The 13,259-nt window shown below is 36.4% G+C and overlaps 1 protein-coding gene across 7 annotated transcripts in view; it reads right to left on the minus strand.

Moving 5' to 3' along the window:
• MYO1E (myosin IE) overlaps nt 1–13,259 on the minus strand; it is a 94,814-nt gene that overhangs the window by 10,191 nt on the left and 71,364 nt on the right. For all 7 annotated transcript variants that reach the window (XM_080607999.1, XM_080607998.1, XM_080607997.1 and 4 more), the window contains 5 exons: nt 10,386–10,530; nt 6,491–6,605; nt 5,817–5,986; nt 5,245–5,390; nt 509–655 (listed from right to left, as the gene is read on the minus strand). In XM_080607999.1, coding sequence (XP_080464125.1) covers nt 509–655; nt 5,245–5,390; nt 5,817–5,986; nt 6,491–6,605; nt 10,386–10,530 — 723 coding nt within the window. The remainder of the gene's footprint in view (nt 1–508; nt 656–5,244; nt 5,391–5,816; nt 5,987–6,490; nt 6,606–10,385; nt 10,531–13,259) is intronic.

Consider the following 13,259-nt stretch of genomic DNA (forward strand, 5'->3'; position numbering starts at 1 on the left):
TATTATGTCTCTGTAATTGTGTTCCAAATATCATAACGTTTCCACTACTGGGTCAAGGTTAAGGAGTTTGAAGAGGATGTTCCCTTCTCACGACGGGAAACAGCAGGCAGCAGAGAGATGGGAAAGCTTGCTCTATGGGTGCACATTAATTGTGCAGTGACTGGCCTGGCCCCTGCTGCGCAGCCACAGCACTGACAGCACAGAGTTGATCTGTGACAGGGCAAAGTTGCGGACCCTTGATCCTGATGCATGTTCAGGAGAATGAAAACAACTCACCTACGCACACAGACAGTGGAAAGTGGCAGATGGCCCAGATATAATCCCAATCTATTACTCTGATGAGCTAAAAAACGTCTGGCTTCCTTACATTTTTATAGTGTACTGTCTCTTATTATTCTAAATCAAAGCACTAGGCAGGAGCTCAGCAAGTAGCTTTCACTCATCTGCCTTATCAGCAAGAACAATGATTATTTATTCTTTAAAAGCCCATTGAAAAAACGTAACTCACGTATTGCTAAATTTCAGAGGTAGTTTTCTTTGTGTTTTCTCTTCGTATCGTTTTGATAAAAGGCTTAAAAACTCAGTTTTGAAGACTGATTCAAGCAAGCTATCATATTCCTGTTCATGTAGAATGAAAATGTCATCCTGCATCATGCTGAAAAGAAATCAGAGTATATACCACTCAGATTAAAATTTCAATAGCAAATAGAGCCAGCATTATAATGCAATTTGTACACATGGTTGATTTTTAAAAACACAAAGTCCAAAGAGCATGTACCTTACAGTCTTTCTTTATGAGAACACTTTTTTTGAGCAGTTGATAATGAAATACCTGAAAGAATCCTGTTTGAAACACAGGAAAGCTATTTGGTCATTTTACAGTAATCACTGTTTCATAAGAACATGTGCTATTGAAGTTAATATTAAAGTCCATTTCTTCAACAATGGCAAAATCTGTGATTAGAGATGAATTGGAAGCTTGAAAGTTACTAGTCATAAAGTAAGACTGAAAGTCAAAGCAAGCAAATTCTGAATGAAAGCTCTTAACTCTCCATCGTTTTTAGCTTAATGGTTATACAGTACAAAGAACACACATGTTGGGATCTATTGCCATCAATGGATTGACTCCTGCTTACAGATGCTGCAAAATACTCCACAGAACATTATATCCACATTAGCAATTTACTTGGCTGATTTCTGCCGAGTCCCCACAGTTCCTTTGAGTTCCAGCTAGATTAGCGTTGTTTCAGCATGCTAATTTGTATATAAATGTATTGTTTTTCCTTTTAACAACATGCTGGCATACTTCCTCGCTATAACTACATTGGTGTCTCTCTGTTTCTGCATCCTCTCTAAAAAAGCAATATAAATAACGCTTTACAAATAAAACAAGAACAAGGAAATAAGTGGGTTTTTGTTTGTTTTTTTAAACCTAATATAACATGATGTCTCTGTGAAACAAGATTTCACTTTGTCTAGCCATGACCCCCTCGCCTTGCTCCAACAAAGATGATTACAGGATTTTATTTTTTAAGAGAAGAAAGCTGAAAGCAAGGAAAAGAAGGCAAGTCATAAATATGGTCAGCAAGCTATCATAGTCACGACTGATAAAGATATTGTCAATACAATTTCTAGCAACTCCATCCAGAGCTGCTGCACTTAAAAAAAACACCCTACAATTGTTACACTGAAAAGCTATTTACAGCAACGTTATTTACTGCAAGGAAGCAGCTGACCTCCCTTTCACAACAAGCTAAAATCTCACACAAATTTAAAATTAACCATATTAGTTGTGACTTTGTTATTTATTTGCTTCCAGCTAATCTTCATCTGCTTTTAGTAATATTAGAAAATATAATTGTAGCATAGCAATTTATTTCAATGCATTAGATGTCTCATAAGTGAAAAAGATGCTATCTGATTGTATTTCTTTCTGGAGAAATGAACCTTTCAAATCCTGGATATAAAAGGTTTGGATTTAGAATTAACATTTATTAGTAGTTTTCACAGTTTCTTCTAAAACCAATATACTAAAAACTTACTTGCTAATGGCATAAAACTTGGCAGTGTCAATATCATCAGTGATTAAGGTTGTGGAAAACCAGGCAGGTGGCTTTGGCAGCCAAGTGAAGGGCAAGCCAAAGTTACATAACGAGCACTAAGGAAAAACGTCTTTAAATGGTTTGCATAACAATAAATCACACAGAGAAGGCATTGATATCCCATCTATGTATTATGCATTACTTCAAAGTTTCACAGTAAGTCAAAAAGTAAATTAAGTCTTGCAAATAAGGACCTTGAAATAACTTTCAGCTCAGAAAAGAAGTCCCTTCTCTTCCATCAGAGAGAAAATTAAATCTATTTTCCCTCATCACTCTTTTCTGATCCTAATTACCTAGCAATTAACAGCTTTCCACTTTAAGCATGCTCTTTCCTTTTCCTCTCACAGCTGGTTTGCCTGATTGCTGACTCTTTAAATACGAAGGTGGTAAACAGAGGTAGCTTTCTCATCATCATTTTTCATCTAGTTACTGAAGACTATGCCTCCCTCTAGAGACTGTGAGTAGCAATTTACTTCATGCAGAATTAAAAATAGTTTCATGCTATTGCTACAGATACTCTTGACTGTTAGATATGAAAATGTTTCTAACCTGACATGAAGAATAAGTCGTACCACTACCCATTTTTCTAAAAGTTTACCCTCTATTTCTGTATTCCATAATCTCCTTTCAAACTCTGAAATCTTTCCTATAGCTTATGAAAGTGTGTATGAAGCCACAAACTTACCCAATTACCTACCCCAGAGTACCTACTTAGTATTTAAAATAGCAGTAAGAAATGTAAGAAAATAAAGTAAAATCATGACCTCCCTTCCTACCATCAAGCAAACTTAAGAGTCTCAGCAGGGTTCTGAAAGAGACATGTAAGAAAAACCCCAGCACTATAGGAAATACTATCCAGCCAGTGGTCCTATTTTAGCTTGCTTGGCAAAGAGCCCGCCTTTGCAACACTGTTAGGATATCCTGCGTCACTGCTTATCAGATGAATTGTAAAATTCAGTTACTTACTGCTATTAAAAACACTAGCAGACTTCTATGAGTATTTGTCATACTCAATTCACAGAACAAATTACAAATTGGGTAGTTGTATTTTAAAGGGCAATTCCCTTAGTAATTGTTATGTGGTGTTACTTGATGTAAATATGTGTCAGTGGTGCTTGAATATTCTGCCCTTCTTGTCTGTAATACAGAACAAAGCTAAAATTCAGTCTGGATAAGCTCCTAAAAAGTGTCATTTCAATTATTTTCTTCCAAGGCAGAGGACTGAGATTCACTTCAAAACTGGTCAGAAGTCAATTACCTTACAGGTGTCAAAATTTAAAGTACAGGGAGTTTCCCTTCCTCTTTAGTTGAGAATTAAAATTTTCTTTAAAAATAAACTACAAACTAGAGTTTTGAAAACACATGAGACAATGCAAGCTAGAGAGCTAATGCAATTTTTGTTTTAAGACTGACCTCTGAAAAAATTATATTTCTTTCAAAAATACAAAGGAGGCAATACTTGTACTGTGTAAAAGTTTCATTCTGGATTTATTAATTGAAGACCGTTAAATACTACAAGCTGCATCTCTGGTCACTGACACAAGATTATCACAGATTCTAGTGAAGCAGTTATTTGTGTAGCCTCTGCAGCCAGGGTATTGTATTACTAATAAACTGTATCAATACAGAGTTAAAATATTCCTTAAGTATGATCTGTTATGAACTCAGCCCATACTAACATGAAAACAGGAAAAGCTCTCCTGATCCTGTGTTTTCTAGGTAGCTTTGTTCTGGGGGGAATACCTGGATGGCTTGACAGTTTGTAATTCTGACACTATTTTTAGAACATACAAAGAATGGCTTTTCCAACAAAATAAATTCAATAAGCTAAGTTTAAAACATTATTAGACACAATGTAATATACATATTTCCTCTAAACTATGCACATCTTGTTTTCCTTCAAAACCTTCTGTGGAACTGTTATTTACTTGTGAGAAGAGTGTAACAGCTTTCGCTAACTTGGCAGGCAGCTGTGCTTTTAGCTGACTCAATGCAACTCTGCCTTTGGAGTGCTACAGGCCCAATTCAGGTGTCTGGCTGAAATCTGTTTAATATTTGTACAGCACGCAGTTGAAACTTGGAACGCTAAATAGGTAAATTCCACTCTTTTAACCTGGATCTATTGTTGCTGCAGCTTTTGTTATAAAGATGTATGCTAAAATAAACCACAAGATTTGAAAATGGTATTGTAAAAGTAGACATTTCCCTAAGCTTGGAAAGATTTAATTTAGTCAAGAAATGCAGAAACGTGAAAACCTACTTTTTTTAGTACTGGATTATGTCTGTGGGAAGACTTCTGAATATCTTAACAGGAACAATGTTCTATAAGCATATTATAAAAAAACAAAACACCTTTGCAGTAGCTGTCAATACATAGTACTCAACTACAGAGTATTCTCTTAAAATACAAAATTTTAATATTTATAGAATTCTTGTTGGTCCATTAGGCTGGATCTGTATTCTTTTTTATTAAATTTAATACTCAGCTGCCAGCTCTGATAAACTGCAATAACAAATGCAAAGATATTCAGAGACTTTTTTTTGTTCATCTTCAAGGGGATGAAGCGATACAGGCAAAAATCTATGGGTCTCATGGGCAGTTTCTTCCTGTTCTTACTTACTCACCTAACCAGGTTTCTCAGCTTTTTGTGGGCACCACCACTGATCTTTCCTGCAAGTTGGGACTGGTTTGATATTCAGTCATCAGAAGTGATGTGAAATCCAACTAGGAATAAAGGTTTTAACAGCTCACCACAGAGAACCACTCTTTAGGAAGCACTGGATACACACACGGTGTACTTACATATCCAAGATTTACTTCTCGGATACAAGCTTAAGCCAAAACTCACTAAACCTTCTTGAGCACGTTACGGTGCATATATGCTTCACAGAACACATTTTGGGTGACACCAGATAGGTGAGACTTAAACCAAGTGAACCATTTTAACAACTAGTCAGAAAATGTTTATTAACATAAACATCTGTTGTTATAACATACTAGGGCTATGAGTAAAAGTAAGTCCAGCTCGGTTTACAACATTCATTTAATACAGCTTATGGAATTCACCCTTCATCAATCAACTTATTTCATTCTGTTTTACACAAATTTCTGTCAGTGGAAAGATGTGTTCAAGATACTGACCTTAGAGAAACAGAAAGAATTCTCTCCACTTCCATTCTTCGCTTTAAGACTTCCTTAACTTGACCCTTTTCTGGACCCTGCTTTATCTTTTCACGCCCAATCAGGTATATGCACTTTGGAGTGAGGACAAGATCTCGCTTCACACTCTGAAACAGAATCATTTGAAAATATATAGTTATACAGAAATCAATGCATTTATGTCATGATGCTGTTCCAAAAATACGTAATGTACTGTGATTTGGGGCAAGGCTATCAGTCTTTGATTTGAATGTGTGCAGGGGAATCTGATGTGATAAATCACAACCTCAGAGTCAGATTGCACTGGACTAAAGTAGCTTTTCTTCCCTTTCTTAATTTAGCTTTCTGCCCAGCAAGTCCCATAAAGCAATTCCCTTTTGCCCTGGAACAAAAGGCTTGAAAATCTCAATGTTGAGAGTAAGAGGGGTCAAATACTATTTTCAAGCTACTATCCTAGAATTTTTTGACACATGGAGTTTGTTAAATGATCCTAGAGACATCAGTATAACTCCCTAGCAGAACTGATCATTAGCGGATCTTGTTCTTAAGCCTACCTTAAACCGCCTATCGTATTTAGTTACGGTGTCTGCAAAATCAATTTTCTCCCGTTTGCCCACAAACTGGCGTAGCTCTGGATGGTCTTCCATGCCTATGTAATCTCCCACAAAATTCCTGTTGATGCTGTTCCGTCTCCTCTCTTTTTTGTTCAGCAACAGATCTGATGCTTAAATACAAAAAATAGACATTGTGAATTTAGAAAATTTAGTATATAGTATTAATCAATGTGAAGGAGCATTAATGGTTTAAAGCAGAACTTTTGGGGAAGAAGTGATAACCAAATTGCTTCTAATAGGGAAAGAATAGTGAGGCACTGCTACTAATCCTTATGTAAGGATCCATGTGGTTATTAAATCCATTTCTATTGAAATACACTGATGGCAAGCTTGGCAGTCCTGACAAATCAGGAGCGCGTCTGGAACTACAGAAATTCTCTCCTACTCAGTCTGGCTTTGTTTTGAGACCAAAGTACTGGGTAGTCCAACAAAACCACACATACAGAACAGTCAACCTTATAAGTGGTACCTCAGGGGTCCAACAATTTCCAGTCATTCCTAGTCTGCAAAGCAATCATTTGCTTTATAGAGAGGGAGGTGTTTCCTTTATCTCTTGCACCATATTTTTTGTTCTTGGAATCATGTGAAATAAGTCATCAAAAGTTAGAACCTACCTTCTTCTCTCATCTGTACATATTTTTTCCTGGCTGCATACTTCCTCCATGCCTTCTGGATGGCCCTGGCATACCCATCATACTTCCTCTCTCTCATTTCTTCTAACAAAAAGAGCTGCACAAAAAGACATTGGGTAGGTCAAACGTTTTACAAGATAAGTTTCAGAAAAACACTTTACTTTCAACTTTTCAATGTATTTCATTCCGGACCCAAGCTGGTGCTTCTGCTATGACCAAGGATTCTTGGATCAGAATGGTAAGGTAGGAAGACATGAGAAGCTTTAGTGGTTCTGTGTTTTACCAGCTTACCTATTAGCCTTGAAACCCGATTAGGAAGAAAAAGTAATATGGATTCTCCTGAAATACTACTGGTGCAACTTGAAGTTCTCCACTGGCCATCCATCCAGTCTCCCTCTCCAGCCTGACATATTCTTTAAAATTAACATTTCTCCTGTCAATGTTAGAACGTCAGTGGGCATCTGTACAATGTGTAACACAATAATGCACCATATTCATATGTAACTTACTTCCTCATCTAAATTTTACCCTGCTGTGTCCACTGGCTCCACTCTTCCTCAGCAGTGAAGTTGGCTGCAGGACTTATAACTAGAATATGATCTTATATTTCAGTATGCTATGATAAGACTAGTTTCTACAGTGTTGTCAGAAATCAAGAGGACATGCTGATTTATGAAAACTGAAATGGCAGGTGCATCTCCTTTCCAGGTCTCACTACAATATATGTGAATTTAATGCATTAGAAGAATTTCATAATTATTTAATGAGGATGGTATATTTTACTACAGTCTTTTTACATAAATTATTTTTTCTTGTCTCATCAGAAGCTCAACATTTGGCTAACAATTATAATATTAAATCAGTTCACTAACTTGGCTCTTGCTAATTACTTTCCTATACTGTGACTTAAATACACATAAGGACTTCTCTCCTAGCTCTCAAAAGTGAGAAAGTTAGTTTAAAAAAAACAAAACTACAAAACAAACAAACAAAAAAGGTATATCAAGAAGTGATCTTGGGCTATGGGATCCTTTATTAAATTTGCTGCTAAATGATGCAAATCTAGGAAAAGCATTGTTCATATTGATCTTAAAGGAAACTTGATCTAATGCAAACCATTTCTGCAAGACCTCACTTGTTCGTGTACAGAGTTATTTATTCAGGTGTTTGATGGAAACATAAATAATGAAGCCTCATTTCTGCTACTCATAAAACCTTATTTTGCAGTTGGCAAATCTCCATCTACAGAAACTTATTGAAACTTATTTAAAAAAAAATCTCTTCACAAACACAGAAGCATTAGATAGGGTTTCAGCACACAGGCATGAAACATACACATGCTCCTGATGCAAAAACTTCCTAAGCTTCAGCAGGGGCATGATCAAGCCCTTGTCTAATTCAATTTACAGTAATCATTGATCTCTCATGAACATGTAATTTATTTCTCTAATAATGCTAACTGCAAAATATCAGCGTAAAATAGTCTGTCACCTGCAGTTGAAGGTCAGAGTCCCAATTAAGGAAGTTCACTGAAAACATCAAGTTAACTAATATTTTACCAAACCACATTATAAATTAAAAATATTGCATAATTTTTTTCTTAAAATATGTATTGTAAAGCCTCCCCTCACGCTCCCGAACAAATCAAATACTTTTTCATCCAATTAACTATAACGGTCACTTTCTTTAGTGGTGGAAGAAAATTTTTCATTTACTATGTCAGAAGTAATGACACTAGCCTTAAGTTTAGTAATTTCAGGGATGCTTCTTCAATACTTTAAAAAAAAGCTTTAGAATATTCACCTCACATTCTTTCAACTTAAAATGGAAGAGGCCCCAACTGTTTTAGTATTTTTAAAATTAACCTCATGACTTTTCAAAAAAAGACATTCTTAAAAGAAAAATATATAGTAATCAAAAGCACTACTTTAAATTAAAATTGCAATGCAACCCTAAAAGTTTTACTATTTTCAGTCACCCTCGTATTGTCTTATACTGCAGAACTGCCCTTCAATAAAACTCAGATATGCCTTTAAATGTCACTGAAATATAAACAGGACATATTACACAAATGGGAAGATGCTGCAAAACTGGAAACATTTTTTTTTCTGGGAAACAAAATAGTAGGATGTGATGTTGGGGTACAGAAGATTAAGGTTTTAGCTACTTCAGATTAGGCCACACTGGATGCATCAATCCTAAGTGACTAGTTGAACCATTTAGCTATTAAATAGAAGATGGGTACCAGCAAACATTTTCATTCCTTTCTTTGAAGATATGGCTGCTGGAAATCTGCTCTCTTATAAGGGGCAAGCATACCAAAGCTTAGGGTCTTTCAGCATTCAGGGAAGTTTAGTTCCTTAAGATTTATTATATAAAACAGAAAAACAGTTTAAAACTTTAAACTATCCTTTCCTGAAAATAGCATAACATCAAGAAAATGGCCTTTACACAAATTATTTTGGTTTCTGTATCTCCCAAACTGAGACTGCATTGGGTTTGCAACTTACTACAATGGATGCAAAATAATTTCAGTGAAAACAGGAAAAAACAATTTTCTACAGTGTAAGACAAACTGGAAGATACTGCTTAAATTACTAATTCTGGTCCCTTGTAATTACAAGCAACTAAGTAATCTGTATTACTCTAAAATGCTACTTGACCAGAATGGGTATTTGCCACTGCCCTATCATAAACTTGAAGTCATCAGCAAAGAATTGTAAGTCCCAACTTGTCACAAGAAGAGATATCAAAGACATCCACTGATGGCCAAGACTATCACGCCAACTTTGTAAGACTCACCAAAATCTTAATAAATAAATCATGACCTGTGCTACAGTGGAAGGCAAAGCTCATGCTTCTTTATAATCGGCTGGTTAAGGCTCATTGACTGCAATGATTAAGTGAAAATAATCCTCTACTAGAAATTCCTGCTCTGTCAACATGCATACAAGTATTCAGATACCCTATACACCTTGAGCACTACAATGCTTTATTATATAAACAGATGAGACTATCTTACCCTATTCATGGTAGAAACAATTTTGATTAAGACTTGGACAACTATTATTTTCCCTCTAAGCTTTTACCATGTGAATGGGCACAGCAGTCTACTGCCTGAATTTTTGCTACTATACAGAGCAAAACCAAGAATTTTCTGAAAAGGAAAATGACAGCAACAGAAATATTCTGCTCTTATTTTGATGTGTAACTTAAGGCAAAGCACCAAGAAGTCACCTGCTTCTAATAAATAAGGAACACAGGATGGCGAAGTGTGTACTTTTCTTCCTTGAAAAGTTTCCTGAATGATGTATGAGCAATTTAAAAGCCACAGGAAAAAAGCAGTCTTAATATGCCTACCTAATGTTCTTTCTGGATGGGATTTCAAGTTACAGTCATCCTGGGACATTGATTTACTCCATAATATATAACATATCCTTACTATATTTGTTGCTATTCTCTTATTTTCATCAGTAGTTCTTATACTGAGAAAAGGACCTGTTTTCTTGGACTAATGGCCGCAGATATCTTCTCAAACCATCTTATTCCTTCATATGAGATACACTGATGGAACATCATATGTAACCTGACAAAGCATACAAAGCATCCTTATGTGTCCCATCTCTTCTTCCTGATGTATTTAATGCTCCTTGTGTGTCAAATTTATGCAGTGTCCTTATACTGTACCCATCACCGAAGTGACTAGAATCTCTACTGCACCCACAGACTTGAGGCATCTGTGACAGGCCTGCCCAGCCTGACTTATATTCTGATGTTTCTCCCACCCTAGCAGATACTATGTAAAACTTCTGAGTGGGCAGGCCTCTTATTTCAGCTAAAGTTTCATATTTATAGACTCATGTCCTGCCACACTTACAGACTCCGGAGCTTTGATGAAGACTTTGGATTTCCCGAGTTGGTATTGGTCAGGATCCATGTTGACGGACTGAAGCAGATGGAGAACTCCTTGCTTCTCTTCTCCTTTCCAGGAAGGCCAGGTTGCTTTGGTCAGAATGGCGTACCTTAACCACCAAGGAAAATAAGAGGTTAAAACAGCAAAGAGCAGCAGCAGAATACCACTGATTCTTAGTATTATTACCCAGGGGGTATACTGACCACCTTGGTAGGACTTACAGAAGCTCGGAGCACGGGAAGATGCAGAATATTAAGGTGTTCTTTGCTTATCAAGACAAAACAGCTGCATTGAGAATGGCAAGTGTCCACAAGCCTCCCATTTCCAGATCCTAACTTAAGTATTTGGTAACTGCAGTAGTTAATTACAGAAAGTTCTGCGCTGCTCTCCTCTCCTTAAAGCCAGAACAAGGTTATTTACTAGCAAGGACTTACGGTACAAGTTTAAGTACCTCCATATCCTTAACATGCTAGATTTTTTCCCAAGTATGTGATCAATTTCCCACTCAAGCCTTTGTCTTCCTTATTTTTACAAAGGTCTTTTGTGTTTCTGAGCAAGCGGACAGCTCATGCTCCTAACCCACCTGTTAACAACAGCTGGTCCACATTTAGCAAGGAGCCAGTCTTGGCCTTACCCCAGAAAGCCTTTGGCTTGGCACATGCTACAGGAGGGAAGATACTGTGATGTTGGTGCTATCTGGAGGGAACGTTGAGGTGAACTGACCATACAAACAGCTAGGAAAGGAGGCAGGGAAGTGCTTTGTCTCATAATACTCCCATGCTTATATTAGTAAAACTATTCAATTAATGAAAAAACTGATAGAGTATGGAGTTTAGTTTGTTGTAATTCCCAAATTCATGTTTCTTAGGAAGATTCAGGCAGCTTCTAATAAAATTTCTCAAAATCACACGAGTTGTTAGAAACCTAATTCAGGAAATGTTCATTTCTCTATCTTGTCATATCTAAATTGTTATCTAGCCAGAAGCAGAAACAGTGTCATGCAACTTAATACCACATAAAAATAACAAACTGTTAAAAAGTAGCATATCACAAAAAACACAATACCTCTAAATAGCATGTACATGAAAAGAAAAGGCTAACATAAATAATTCAGTAAGATTCAAAGGGCCTATACTGCTATCCTGTTGAAGTTAGTTATCAAATACTCAGACACTAGCATGATGTTATAACAAAAGTAGCTCTTATGACATCTTACAGATGTCCATTATACATAATCTGTTTAGAGACAGTATAACTTACTTATCAGTATTATGGGATAGATAGATGCGTAGTAGTAAGGAGGAGTTGTAAGTTAAACTAATTTCCAGCTTATTTAACAGCCTTTTTTGCAGGTTCATCATGTAACTCCAACAATCTAGTTGGATAATGAAGTCTGAATATAAAGGTGCTGAAGTTAATACAGGTAATGAAAGTTGTGCAGCCCCTCACGTAACATAATTAGACACTACATTTCAGCATGTTACAAATTCTTTCCTACATCTAAGCTATATAAAGGAGGGCATAGGGAAAATATGACTGAAGACCTTTTAATGTAAGTAAAGTTCTCAGGTACAGAATAAGAAAAGATTAGAAATTCTCCTTTTTCATAAACTTAGACTAGCTTCACATAATTTACTGTTGTGACAAGTCTAATGGGCAGAAAAAAACACCAACATATTATTCTGTAACATGCACCAACTGAGCATATCACAATTCTGGAATTTAGTATTTTATGTGCATCAATTCTATCATTGTCCACTGCTGTTTGGGAATGAATAGCACCTTCCTCCAATGTACTTCTGCATACTTCTCATTAAACTGGTCGTGTTGATATCCGTATATCTAGGTTTTGTGACTTTACATGTAATTTGGGCTCATGAGGGACTTCAGCACGCCTGTGTTCTTAAAATGCTGTGAAACAATTCCATAAAAAAAAAGACCAAATATATTATCTATTACAGATTCACAGTAAGGAGTTAGGTCTTATCTCTGACTATGGAGTTCAGCTTTCAGATTGGTTATGCTTTGAAACACATAGGCCTTTTCAGTGACATTGGCTTTTTGCATGCAAATGTAAATTTCGTATATAATAGTCTATTCAGCCCCAAAATCTCTTCTTACATCAAGGTGCCAAGTAGCTCCCAATGAAAACAAATGTACAAGCATGCATTTCCTGACCATCCCATGCCTCAGCCCACTTTTACTCACACTGACTCATCGTGTCAGAACAGGTTGTTCTGGATATTAGGAACTGTGAATGGAAAGGTTGCAGGAAAAGGTTTACTCTTAAATTGTTAAATTTTACAAAACTGATTTGAAACAAATGGATGAATTCCACAGAGAATGGTTTCAGCTGCTTGTGAATCTCTGCACGTGAAATGAAGTATAGAAATCTATTCACCTTCCAGAAACACCATGTGGCTTTCCTCTGTGCAGACCTCAGGCAGATTTCTAGACACAGCCCTCATAATCAGTGTTTGACAAATGTTAGGCTAGATTTCATACTCATTATTATCTGTTATTCTGTCTCAGCAGTAGCCTTCACATAAGGTTTTATACTCTGAAGCACATTCATGTTTATTACGTCTGGGCTTGAAGATAAAGAAAAAAATAGGATTAAAAATTATTTCATAATGAAAATGGAGTCCATACATTAAGGTATGAATTTGCACTGAAATGGCTGAATGGCAGGCACATATTTCTTTGCCTATCCTGTCACTGGCAAAGAGCAGTTGGAGAGCTACCCTCAGATTCCAGAATACACAGCTCCTAACTAAGTTCTCTTGACTTCAGTTCTAACTTTCAGCAACCCTTTCAAAAGACTACAAAAAAACTGAA

The sequence above is a fragment of the Anser brachyrhynchus genome, assembly GCF_964034855.1.
Source record: "Anser brachyrhynchus genome assembly, chromosome: 11".
In the NCBI taxonomy this organism is placed as follows: domain Eukaryota; kingdom Metazoa; phylum Chordata; class Aves; order Anseriformes; family Anatidae; genus Anser; species Anser brachyrhynchus.